This window comes from Colossoma macropomum, unplaced genomic scaffold, assembly GCF_904425465.1.
Source record: "Colossoma macropomum unplaced genomic scaffold, Colossoma_macropomum, whole genome shotgun sequence".
NCBI classification, from domain to species: Eukaryota; Metazoa; Chordata; class Actinopteri; order Characiformes; family Serrasalmidae; genus Colossoma; species Colossoma macropomum.
The window spans coordinates 26929606-26941912 of NW_023494794.1; the positions used below are offsets into that span (position 1 = coordinate 26929606).

Below are 12307 nucleotides of genomic sequence, written 5' to 3' on the forward strand. Positions count from 1 at the left end.
CAGTGCTGGGCAGATCAATAGAATTAGTTTCATCTTATAAATATTTGGGTTTTATATTAGATGATAACCTTTTAAATTGCATGTGGAACAATTGATAAAGAAGTTGAAGTTGGGATTTTATTTCAGGAATAGTTTTTGTTTTACTAAACAGGCACGAAAAAACTAGCTGAAGTTCATTTTTTTACCTATTCTGGATTATGGTAATATTTTTTATAGGTATACTTCAAAGACAACACTGCACTCACTGGATTCTGTTTATCATTCAGTGTTAACAGGCGCTAGATATTCAACTTATCACTGTGAACTTTATGAAATGGTTGGATGGCCTTCACTTTCAGTGCGAAGACAAATTGTCTATAAAGCAATAATTGGTCAGCTTCCTTCATAATTGTCTGCTTTCATATTAATAAATAAGTCTCAATACAATTTACATTCTAGTAGTTATATTCAGCTGGACGTCACGATAGTACGGTCTGAACACGGCGAGGCAGCTTTTAGTTACAGCGCTCCATCTGCATGGAATGATCTGCAAAAACATTTGAAACTGGAGCCGTTTATTTCCTTGAGTGAATTTAAGATGCTTGTTAAAGAACTGTATAATTCTGTTTGTTCTTGTTTTTAATTTGGTTTTAACCTTGATTTGATTCTGCTGGTTGTGGTCGTGTTGTTTCTTTGTTGATTGTTTTGTGTGCTGCCTTCTTGCCCAGGGCTCACTTGTAAAATAGATTTTTTAATCTCAATGTGACTACCCTGGTTAAATAAAGGTAAAATAAAAAATAAAAATAAAAAAATAAGCCATGAATGCTTCATGTATATGTAGTTCCTATAAAGCATTACTGAAAAATAAATAAATAGTACCAGGAATGATTCTGCATTTTTTTCTGAATTAATAATTACAGCTTTCCCAAAAGCTGATTGTACATGAACAATGAACATTCCTCAGATGCCTCACATATTAGGTTGAAGTTCCTTATAGGAAATCATTGTGTAGCGGGTTTTTTGTTTGTATTAAAGTGGCAGGACCTGTATCCAACCGCAACCAAGTGCATCCAACCCCACCCCCTGATACCTGATCCTCACTGTATAAAAGGCTTCACAACTTTCTGCTCTGCACATCATCCTGAACGTCTGCAAAAATGCTGAGAATCCTCTACTTCACCACCTTCGCTGCACTTGGTGAGTCCTGACTAAACAGTAGTACTGACTAAAAGTGTAGCATAATCACATTTAAGGGTGCAACATCCAAGATCTTAACTGAGCTGTTTATTTGTCTTAAGCTGATTTGGTTGATATTGTATGTTTTCTTTATGATGGCAGTGCTGGGTCAGTCTGGGGTCGCCCCACCTGGACAGGGTGGACAGGGACAGGTACAGAACAGAGTGGTTGGTGGTTCAGTAACCAGTCCCAATGCTTGGCCCTGGCAGGTAAATACCATAATTTGTGACAGATAAGCCTTGTAGACACTATAAAACGCACGTTCTTGCATGTAACATGTGTCTTTTGTTCATTACCACAGGTCTCACTGCGAGCTCAGAGTGGCACCTGCTACAACCACGTCTGTGGAGGAGTGCTGATCAAAAAGAACTGGGTGCTGACCACTGCTCAGTGTGTGGACGGGTAAGCAAGCATCTTACAGCAACAATTGCAAAATATTTGTCTGAAATTTCATACAATAAACCTTTTTTGTCTTCTTATGCAGCATTGTGGTGTCTCTTGTTGTTCTTGGTGAGCATGATCTGACCCTAGCTGAGAGTGGCAAGGAGCAGTTCTTTGGAGTCAGTGCCATCTACATCCACCCCAGCTGGAACCGCGATCTGACTGCTGGGTCTGTTGAACATTCTTATTCATTTAAATTGTTTTTTATCATTTTAAAAGGCTTATTATAGCAAATTGTACTGTAAATATTGAACATTATTGCTGTAGTCTATTATTTCTTAGCTGCAGTCTTAACACTGAAGGTTCTCCAAAAAAACTTGAAACAGATTTATTTTGAGAAAGTCCAGTATAGTGTAGATGAAGTATACACAGCAGATAATAATCAATGTTGTTCACCTCACCTCAGGAATGACATTGCCCTGATTCGCCTCACCTCCGACGCCATCCTAAACTCTTACGTGCAGCTGGCTCCTCTGCCCTCTGCAGGCCAGATCCTCTCAGGCAACACGGCCTGCTATATCACCGGCTGGGGAGTCACACAGAGTGAGTGACAACTTTATCTATTAACGATAACATTGAAAATTCTCTATTTGGAGCGGGAATTTAGGTGGATACTGATATGTATAATAATTTGTACACTGAACAAGGAAATTGAACTACTGATTTTAAAAAATCAGAGCAAAAATGAATTATTCTAATATTTCTGGTTGAATACAGTCAATATTTCATCAAAGAGAAGACGTTATCATGAGAAATCTGCAACACCAGTGACAGTTGTTTAATATTTTAGAAGCTGTTCCTGCAGAAGTACTGGTGGTTCCAAGAGTTCAAAAACTTTTTCATCCAAATGTGCATATATTAACACAGAGAATGTGCTTGCTTTGTGTCTTGTTATGTTGGTAATTGTAAACATGCTAATTTAAAAAAATAATCTCTCACATTTCATGCGCCTAAGTCTAAACGTTCAGTACACCTGACACTGAATATGTTTCCCAATAAACAGCAAAAAAAGAATTAATATATTATGTTGTTTACAAGGTAGCAAAAGACATGCGTCAAAACAAAACAATATTTGTTTTCAAATAACTAGCTTTACCTAAACCTTTACCTATGCAGCCTTTGCCTCTCCCCCGCTCTGTTTGGCCGACCTAGCCAGGGTAGCAAAATGATGAAATTACCAATAATAAATATCCATTTTCTGTATTTATTAGTTTTTCAAGTGTTCTGATCATTCATGACATTAACATTAGTAACTGGTGTCACAACATGTCAGTGTTGTTATCTGAATGTGGTGTAACACCAGTGACTGTGACTCCAGTGACATTCGGGTTAAAACTGAGGATTTTGTAAATTGTCTGACTCATTGTTGGTCAGGTGACCTTGTGTATCTATTTAAAATCAGTAATAAAAATGAAAAACAACATTATTTTGACAAAATTTAATTGTCCAGCCATTAAAGGACATAACACCAGTGACACATAGAAGTTATGTGCTGCCTGATACACAAAATTATTAATAAATTAATAAAATATAGTGAGGAAGTATGAACTTACCTTCTCATGCCTTGAGCTGCTTCCTCTCTGATGAGCCTCGACGCAAAGAAGCAGTTTAATAAAGCTGACAATACTGTGTTAAAGTGTAATGTAAGAGTTCTGATAATGTCACTGACCACAATCTCTGTGACAAATTAATTTTTGTAATAAAATACAGATTTTTCAAATGTAGTATAATATTAATGATATGAAAAGCAAACATGAATCTGTTTTATACAAATTCCTTAAATATAAGTTAAACCTATTCAAAATGCTGTTCTATATTAGAAATAGTATCTCAAATGTTGAGTTGTTTTACAGATGCAGAGCGACTATCAAACAGGATTAAAAAAAGAAAAATCAGAGAAATCATAAAGGAGAAGTTATTTAGTCTTAGGTAAACTGTGTAAATGTACATACTGACTTTTTTGAGCTGTGTCTAATTTTTTAAGCATCATTTTAAGCCCTGCAACCTTTGTGATGTGGTTTCCCCTTACAAATGAAGAACAAACGAATAATATATTCACAAGCCTTGGTTTGTTGTAGCCCTGGTCTTCTGTTTTTGTTGCCACTTGAAGGCTCATATCATGAGTTTAAACGGTCTCCTCCCTCTCTATCTCTCTTAGATGGAGGTTTTCTCTCTGCTCAGCTGAGACAGGCTTCACTCCCTTCAGTGGACTATGCTACCTGCAGTAGCAGCACCTGGTGGGGCACTGCTGTCAAAACCACCATGATCTGTGCTGGCGGTGCAGGAACTGCTGCTGGTTGCAATGTGAGAAGAGCTTTTTTCATACATTATATTTGGTATTATTATGGTTGTTATTCTAAATCTCAGAACAAATAACTGATAAGGACTAATCTTGTGGTCTCTTGCTGTAGGGTGACTCCGGTGGTCCTCTGAACTGTGTGGTTGGAGGCAGGTATGTGGTCCACGGACTCACCAGCTTTGTGTCGACTGCTGGTTGCAACACCATCAGGAAACCCACCGTCTTCACCCGCGTGTCTGCCTACCTCTCCTGGGTGCAGGGTGTAAGTAGATATAACTGTCTAAATTATAATCTCTTACATATTTTGCTATAATACAAATTGTAATTTGATAAGCTGGCTTTAGCTTTTATTAATTCATTTAACACTTTATCCACATCAGATCACAGGCTAAATGGAACCCAGCAGAAAAGGGAGACAGTATCCTGACACAGAGGGAATCCTTCAGTTCCTTCACTTTGATTAGTCTACTCTACAAATATTTGATTAAAATATGTCTGCACAATATATGCCAATAAAGGATGCAAACTAATAAATTTGTTTTCGCTTTTTGAGTCACGTAATTGTTGTTGAGATTCTTCACTTTCACAACCACATTCACATCTACTCCAATAGAATCAATTATTAACCCTTTGGAATCTTTTTTGAACACTTTAAATTGGCCTTTATATACACAACATTAAAGTTGATTACCATGCCAATATTAGTTTTATTTTTCAGCACCACATCACCAATATTACCTGACAATTATTTTTTCAATTTTACATATGATATAAATATGGGACCCAAAAACACTAAAAACACAAAATCTGATTTAATACTACAAAAAACCAAAACATGCTCAGTGACACATTTTAATGATTAAAAATGTAAACACAGGTTGCAAATGTAAACATATCATTGTAAAAATGAATCCATATACAATTTAATTTACCTTTTATGAGTCCCAGAACGGGGAAATTTACCTCCACATTTAAGCCATCTGTATGGTTAAGCACATACACACTAGTGAATGCACACACACTAGGGGGCAGTGAGCACACCTGCCCAGGGCAGGAAACTGAAGAACAGAATTAACACTATTTAGACAAACCTACAGATGCTCATTCTATGCTTATTAATTTTGCAAATAACAAATAAAAAACAAATCCAGCAAATAACATGGTGAAGTTTCAGGTTATAGACTGGTATGTACTGCCATACATGTACATAATAGACTTCATCAGTTCTTCTAAAACTCATGCTGTGAGACACATGCAAATAAAAGACAACAAGGGACAACGCTGCTCACAATTTTCTTTAGCAGATAAAAAACTATAGGCACTGACCTACTGAAATACACATACATACATACATCATCTAAACCGCTTATCCTTCTGGGTCGCGGTGGGGTGCTGGAGCCTATCCCAGCTGTCATTGGGCGGAAGGCAGGATACACCCTGGACAGGTCGCCAGTCCATCGCAGGGCAGACAGACAGACAGACATACATACATATACAATCACACACACATTCACACATAGGGGCAATTCAGCATGTCCAATTGGCCTGACTGCATGTCTTTGGACTGTGGGAGGAAACTGGAGTACCCAGAGGAAACCCACCCAGACACGGGGAGAACATGCAAACTCCACACAGAAAGGACCCTGGTCGCCCAGCCAGGAATCAAACCCAGGCCCTTCTTGCTGTGAGGTGACAGCGCTACCCACTGCGCCACCGTGCCGCCCCTACACATACAGAGATATAAATACAAAGGAATTGACTACAGCAACTCACTTAGGCTACATTCACGTTACAAGCCTCATTGTTCAATCCGATTTTTTTGCTCAATCCGATTTTTTGCTCAAATCCGACCTCTCTGACACGATGGTTCACACTCGTTTAGCTAAGTGATTCAAATCTGTCATTAATGTGAACAAACCGGCGTCCTGAAATGACCCACATGCGCACATCCTACATACTAGGGCTCATTTTTCTGTAACTACTTCAATGCAAGCTGGCTGAGCTGTTCTTAGATTATTGAAGTGTGTCATAAAACTTTGGGCCTGCCGACAGGCTCTGGCCATTGAAGGTGTTAATTTAAAGTTTTCCAACATTTCTTTCATAACTGTAAATCCTTCACTTCTGCAGGCAAATTCTAAAACTGCACAATGAACAAAGTTCTGGTCCGTTAAATGATCCGTTTTTCTGAATTATTCGAGCCTAAACGTTGTTAGTGTTCATTTTCTTCCATCTCTTCTTTCTTATTTTACAAGAGAGGCTTGGCAATTCATTCTGATATGTGACAATGTGCATCAAGGAAAATGGACATTCAATCCAATTAGCAACTGCATTGTATGCATGTCGTTTACAAATGATCAGCATCAGTCAACAACCAGCACTATTTCTTTGTCATTCAGGTTTCATTTTGTTTAAAAATATAGCCCCAGTACAATAAACTTACACTGAATAATCTAATGGAGTAAACTATATAGATATTATTGCACATATATTATTGTAGTAGCCTGTTAGCTAAGTTATCCCTCTCAGGTCAACAATGTCATATATAACATCAAGGCGCATAGTACATAAAAGAATACATCTGGGGAACGCTGCATGTCCCTTCCAGGTAAAATAAAAGTAAGTGTCTAGCATTCCCATGATATTGATTCTTTCATATACGACGTCGTTTGATGTCACATACGACAATGTCAACCTAAGAGGGTTAGCTTCTGAGTCTGTTAACTCCTGAGAGAGCCTGTTAACAGCAATGTGTTACAAAAACTAAACTAAATGCATAAGGATGTATTTTGTTTAACATAAATTATTTTTTCTTTCATTCTAAGTGCGCCTATTTGTATCCTTTTGCAACAAAAAAAAAAAACCCTTGGCCTAACTTCAAATTTTGTTGATTTTTGAAGCAAAAAGTGTTTGAACCAAATATCATTTGTAAAAGCTTATACGCCCTGCAAAGTCAGCACTTAGTAGCAGCTTCTTTGGCAGATAACACAGCAATGTAGGTAGGCAGTTAGAACTCTTTCTATTCTATTTCATGATTTTTTCACCCACTCTTGCTTGCAGAACATGTCCAGTTGTGCAATATTCTTGGCCTGTCTTCCATGCACTGTAAGTATTACTGTAAGTATTTTCATTGAAATTCAAGTTAGGGGACTATGAGGGCCTTACCAAGATCTTAAGCTTGAGTTTCTTGAAGTAGGTGATGGCAAATAGATAGATAGATAGATAGATAGATAGATAGATAGATAGATAGATAGATAGATAGATAGATAGATAGATAGATCGATCCCCTTTCATGCTTTTTCTCCCAACTTACCCTTGGTGATTCTGGCCAAAGGGTTGATCCCATTTTATATTAGGTGTCTCTTATAACTGTGTAGCTACCCATGAATAACATATGTAACAACACTGTAACTACTGAAAATTAAGCCAATGTTACAGATGGATTACAGTACACCTTATGTAATTACATTTGTATCAACTTCAGTTTTGCCTCATGTAATTACACAAGTGTATCTTTTTGGTACACTACAGATCAGAAGTCTTTTCCAGCAGTTAAAGGAAGTATGTTTTACATGCATGTTTTATGCAATTACTGTGGAATAACTGTGTTGTAACAAGGTAACCTAATCACATCACATTGATTAATACCATTCTGTAATTACATGGTACCTACATAACAACTACACAGAAACTTTCCTGTAGTGCAGTGTTAAAGTAACACTCTAAAATAAGTGGACAGTTCCTGTGTAGTTATTATGTAGGTACTGTGTAATAATGGAGGGGTAATGTAGATGTTACTTTGGAGGGAAATGCGACACATTTAATTAATGTTATAAGAGTTCCATTTTAAGATAAGGGGTCGTCTGCTGTTCTGTCACATTACAGAATGGTTTAAAGCTGAAACTGGTTACAGTGTTGCAGCACTAGCAACATAAATGCTGGCTAAATGTTAGGAAAGCTGGCAGATACAGTGTAAATAATGGTTTAATGTAAGTTATTACAGACTTCCTTTCACTGCTGGAAAACACTTCTGAAAAAATGGCTGTTCCGATCTGATTACAAATGTAGTTACATTTATGTTATTACCCTTGTGTAATTACATGAGGCAAAATTTAAGTTTATACATGTGTAATTTAATCATCTGTAACAGTGATCAAATCGTTAGTAGTTACATTGTTGTTGCATATGTTGTTTACATGTAACTACACAATTATTAGAGACACAATATAAAGTTTTATAAAGTGGGACCAAAGAGTTCAGTGATTACTTCATCAGCCCACAGCACTTGTTTCCAAATGTTTGCAGGGTTTGTCTTAAGGCCCACATATTTATCACTAGAATGGATTTCATAATTTTTTTTATTTTGTGAAATCTTCAACATAGCTGTGTGGAAGTGTCTACCCCTGCAATATGTGATGTATCAGTGAACATAAAACATCAACAGAATGGTGAAAAACAATATAGAATGTTTCTACAATACATTTTTTTTTTACACATGCTTGTGAGTGGACTGCTGAAATGTCAGGGGTGTATTTTGTTTTATTTTGCAAGTGGAAAAAAAAGACTTGCTGATGTTGCAGGGTTTTGGTCTGATGCAGTATAGGAAACAAGAAATAGGACATCAACATAATTACAATGCACTGCCATGTTGTCCACTATAAAGGACATTACATTGAAAAAATAAAAAGTGATTTTTAAAAAAATATCACTTAAGTTTTTCAGCCAGTAGATTTATTTTATCTTAAAATTGCTGAAATTCTCGAACTTAATTTTTTTCTGATTCTCAAGAGGATAGGAAAAAGAATCTATTGTTCCTAATAAAGGAGTAGATGTGAAAGTGGATGAGAAAAGTGAAGAGTTAATGAGTGTTGAAAACAATTGTAACTCAAATAATGAATGGAAAATTACATTTTTACTTATCAGTCTTTATTGGTATATATTGTGGTATATATTTGGACTGTGGCATAGATGATTCAGGATTCAATCATTATCAGAATACCGCCTCCCTTTGCTGCTGCATTCCTTTTAGCCTGTGATCTGATGTGAATAAAGTGCTGACTGAATTCATGAATTTATGCCAGTTTATCAAATTAGGGAATGATCTGTTTCACTATTCCAGAATATGTACAAGGAGGTTATTGTTTGCATGATTAATTAAAATTAATTTAAACTCAGGAGTGGAAGGCAGACATGTAAGTGAAGACAGTAGGGTTTCCTGATGGTATTGCAACCAGCAGTTTACACAAAGCTGGTAAGTCTGTGGACTTCATAGTTGCCTCCAACTGCACACTTCAGAGGACCACCAGAGTCATCCTACAGTGAGAGACCATAAACCACACACAGTTAGCAACTGTTCGGTTTAGCTTATATTTTTTAAAAAATTGGAAAAAAATGCTGCTCTTACAGTACAACCAGCAGCATTGCCTGTACCACCAGCACAGACCATGTTGCTTTGACCACAGAACACCACTAGGTGATGCTACTGCAGGTAGCATTGTCTACTGTAGACAATGAACTCTGTCTCTAAGCTAAGACAGAGAGAGGGAGGAGACTGGCTTTCAAGTGGCAACAAAAACAGATGACGAGACTTGATGAACCATAGAGATATTATTATTCTCAGTGTTATCTATAAGAGATAAAGCTGTCACTCACTCTGTTATGATAGGCTGCGTTGCCTGCGAGCACCTGGCCTGCAGAGGGCAGATGAGCTATGAGAATAGGCTGTTACAACTATTAAGATACACTTGTGTAATTATAAGTTGTACTTCTGTAATCCATCTGTAACAGTGACTTAATTATTAGTTGTTACACTGTTGTTGCATATGTTGTGCACATGTAACTACACAGTTATTAGAGACACTTAATATAAAGTGGGACCGGTGAGCAATAAAAGTTTAGGATGGCATTGGTGGTCAAGCAGATCAGAGCAACAGCGCTCCTGAGAGTAAGAGGAGTAACATCGATCTTTTGCTGCTTGGGGAACTCAATATTAATCTACACAAATCTACACTGAAGAATCCCATAGCTTGCCATTAATTGATAGAAAACCTCTATAATACTTGAAGGTTCTCAAACTTCTAACAGGTTCTTCACATCTCATCTACAAAGCAGGTTCCCTCCAGAACCATCCATTGGGAATTAAAAGTCATTAATTCATGCCGTCTTCATGGTACAAACCCTTTTTAATAGTGGAGCTATGGATACAATCTGAGACTGCACCAGTTTGTCTAATATTTATATCACATTTTTTTTATTATAAGACTTCTGAAATGATTGGAACAACTCAAATGAATGAGAAACATTTTACAACAGATCCAGCAGTCAGATTGCAGATCCAGTTTAGTGAATGTATCCAGTACGGACTCCAAAGAACTGCTCCTTGCCACTCTCAGGTAGACTCATGTTCTTTGTGCTTTCTTATGCTTGCCACATGTTAAAACCCCTTATTTGATAAACATTACGTTCAGGTAAATGAATGCACAGTTCAAGTGCCATGAAATTGTTAAAGTAGGGGATTCTCAGCTTCTTTGCAGGTGATCAGGATGATGTACAGAGAAGAAAGTTGTGAAAACCTTTTTGCAGAGCAAGTTTATAGGTCATGCATATTTAACATAAACAAGTAAACAAAGAAACATGATTTCCCATAAAGAAACCTAGGCTACATGTCAAGTATTTGAGATATGCCCTGTCACTGTGAACATGTACTGAACGGTGTAGTCATTCCTGTTATTCAAGACAAACCCAAGAACACTCGATGAACCGTTTAAATGCTTCATTGTTTCTTTGCATAGAGCATGATGATTATTGGATAATGTGTTGTTTATGGTTCTACATGGAACCATTTTTTGAAAATGGTTACAATGTCACGTCATCTTGCTCAGGGACTTTGTATGGGTTGGAGGTCAAACCCCAGTCTACCGTGTGTGGGGTGATGGTATGATCTAGTACATTAGCTTGGCTTTAGCATTGGTCTTGTAGCAGGCAAGAGCTCTCTCTTTTTGCCCAGAGTCTGGACATTTATAAGTAACTCTAATTTTGTCTATACTATTGCCCCAATAACTATCTGTAATCTAATGTCTTTGATTAAAAGAATCAAAGAATATCAATGAAAATGAAAAAAAAGATAAAAAGGAATGAAAAAAAAAGACTTCAGCCGCTGAGTTCTTGTGGAAGGAAGGAAAAGGCTTTTGCTTTATTAAGCATCAAATGGCAAGATGGTTCCCAGTCAACCACAATGTGAATATCGTCTCAAAACATCCCTGTTTATTACCCTCTTGGGTGATGAGGTAATCTCCCCACCCCTTTTTACACAATTCCATACCATTTTAGTCCCCATCATATCCAAACCTTACACCTTTGTTGGTAACCCTTAAAACCAAACGCATACGGTGTCCTTTTTTTTTAAAAACCCATTCTGGTCTGATCCGTATCAGGCTGTTCCCTCCATACAGGGCCCTCTTGCGCAACTCCCCACAGGGCCATCTTACACAACCCTCCATATACATTCAGAGGTTTACCTCAGCTATAACTTAAACTGTCATCTGGTACAGCTCCCTTCTGTGAGTTTTGAAGTTCACCCCTGTCACAGATTCCAATGCATACAGTCCATAGTCTGCTCCCCTATATTACCTTTTTAGGACAGCTCCAAACTGTCTAGTCAGCCAATATTTAGTTTATTGATTGTTAATCAGAGAATGTTTTATTCAATCTGTTTCATCAGTCTCTTCATATTTAGGTATACTGGACCCCATGGGCATTTGCTGTATTTATTAAGTTACCCTTTATTAATCCCACAACAGGGAAATTCAATCCATCTGTGCAGTGAAACACCCACAAGCACACTAGTGAATGCGTATACACACCAGGGGGCAGTGAGCACACTTGCCCAGAGTGGTGGGCAGCCCTATCCACGACGCCCAGCGAGCAGCTGGGGGTTAGGACACTTTAGTCATGTCCTGTCAGCTCAGGGGATTGAACCATTGTCCATCCGGTCACAAGGCTGGTTACCTGACGTCCAGCCCATGACTGCTCCCAAGGCCTATAGGTTGATGACAACAAAAATATGTAGAAGTGCAGAAGATTCATGGTTAATCTGTAATATGTTAACACACAGGGCAGCACGGTGGCGCAGTGGGTAGCGCTGTCGCCTCACAGCAAGAAGGGCCTGGGTTCAATTCCCGGCTGGGTGACCAGGGTCGTTTCTGTGTGGAGTTTGCCTGTTCTCCCCGTGTCTGCGTGGGTTTCCTCTGGGTACTCCGGTTACCTCCCACAGTCCAAAAACATGCAGTCAGGCCATTTGGACATGCTAAATTGCCCCTAGGTGTGTGTGTGAATGTGTGTGTCTGTCTGACTGGC

The 12307-nt window shown here is 38.0% G+C and overlaps 1 protein-coding gene across 1 annotated transcript; it reads left to right on the forward strand.

The window, feature by feature from the left end:
• The first annotated feature begins 1084 nt into the window (after positions 1 to 1084).
• Positions 1085 to 4481, forward strand: LOC118814871 (elastase-1-like). Its single transcript, XM_036580722.1, has 8 exons — positions 1085 to 1176; positions 1318 to 1424; positions 1517 to 1617; positions 1700 to 1825; positions 2063 to 2199; positions 3815 to 3960; positions 4068 to 4217; positions 4336 to 4481. The coding sequence occupies exons 1-8, from the start codon at positions 1137 to 1139 to the stop codon at positions 4345 to 4347; spliced, it is 819 nt and encodes a 272-aa protein (XP_036436615.1). The 5' UTR covers positions 1085 to 1136; the 3' UTR covers positions 4348 to 4481.
• Positions 4482 to 12307: the final 7826 nt, after the last annotated feature.

Coding starts and splice junctions, on each gene's coding strand:
- LOC118814871 (XM_036580722.1), top strand. CDS start 1,137: ATGCTGAGAATCCTCTACTTCACCACCTTCGCTGCACTTG. Junction 1,618..1,699: donor ACTGCTCAGTGTGTGGACGG/GTAAGCAAGCAT, acceptor CTTCTTATGCAG/CATTGTGGTGTCTCTTGTTG. Junction 2,200..3,814: donor CGGCTGGGGAGTCACACAGA/GTGAGTGACAAC, acceptor TATCTCTCTTAG/ATGGAGGTTTTCTCTCTGCT.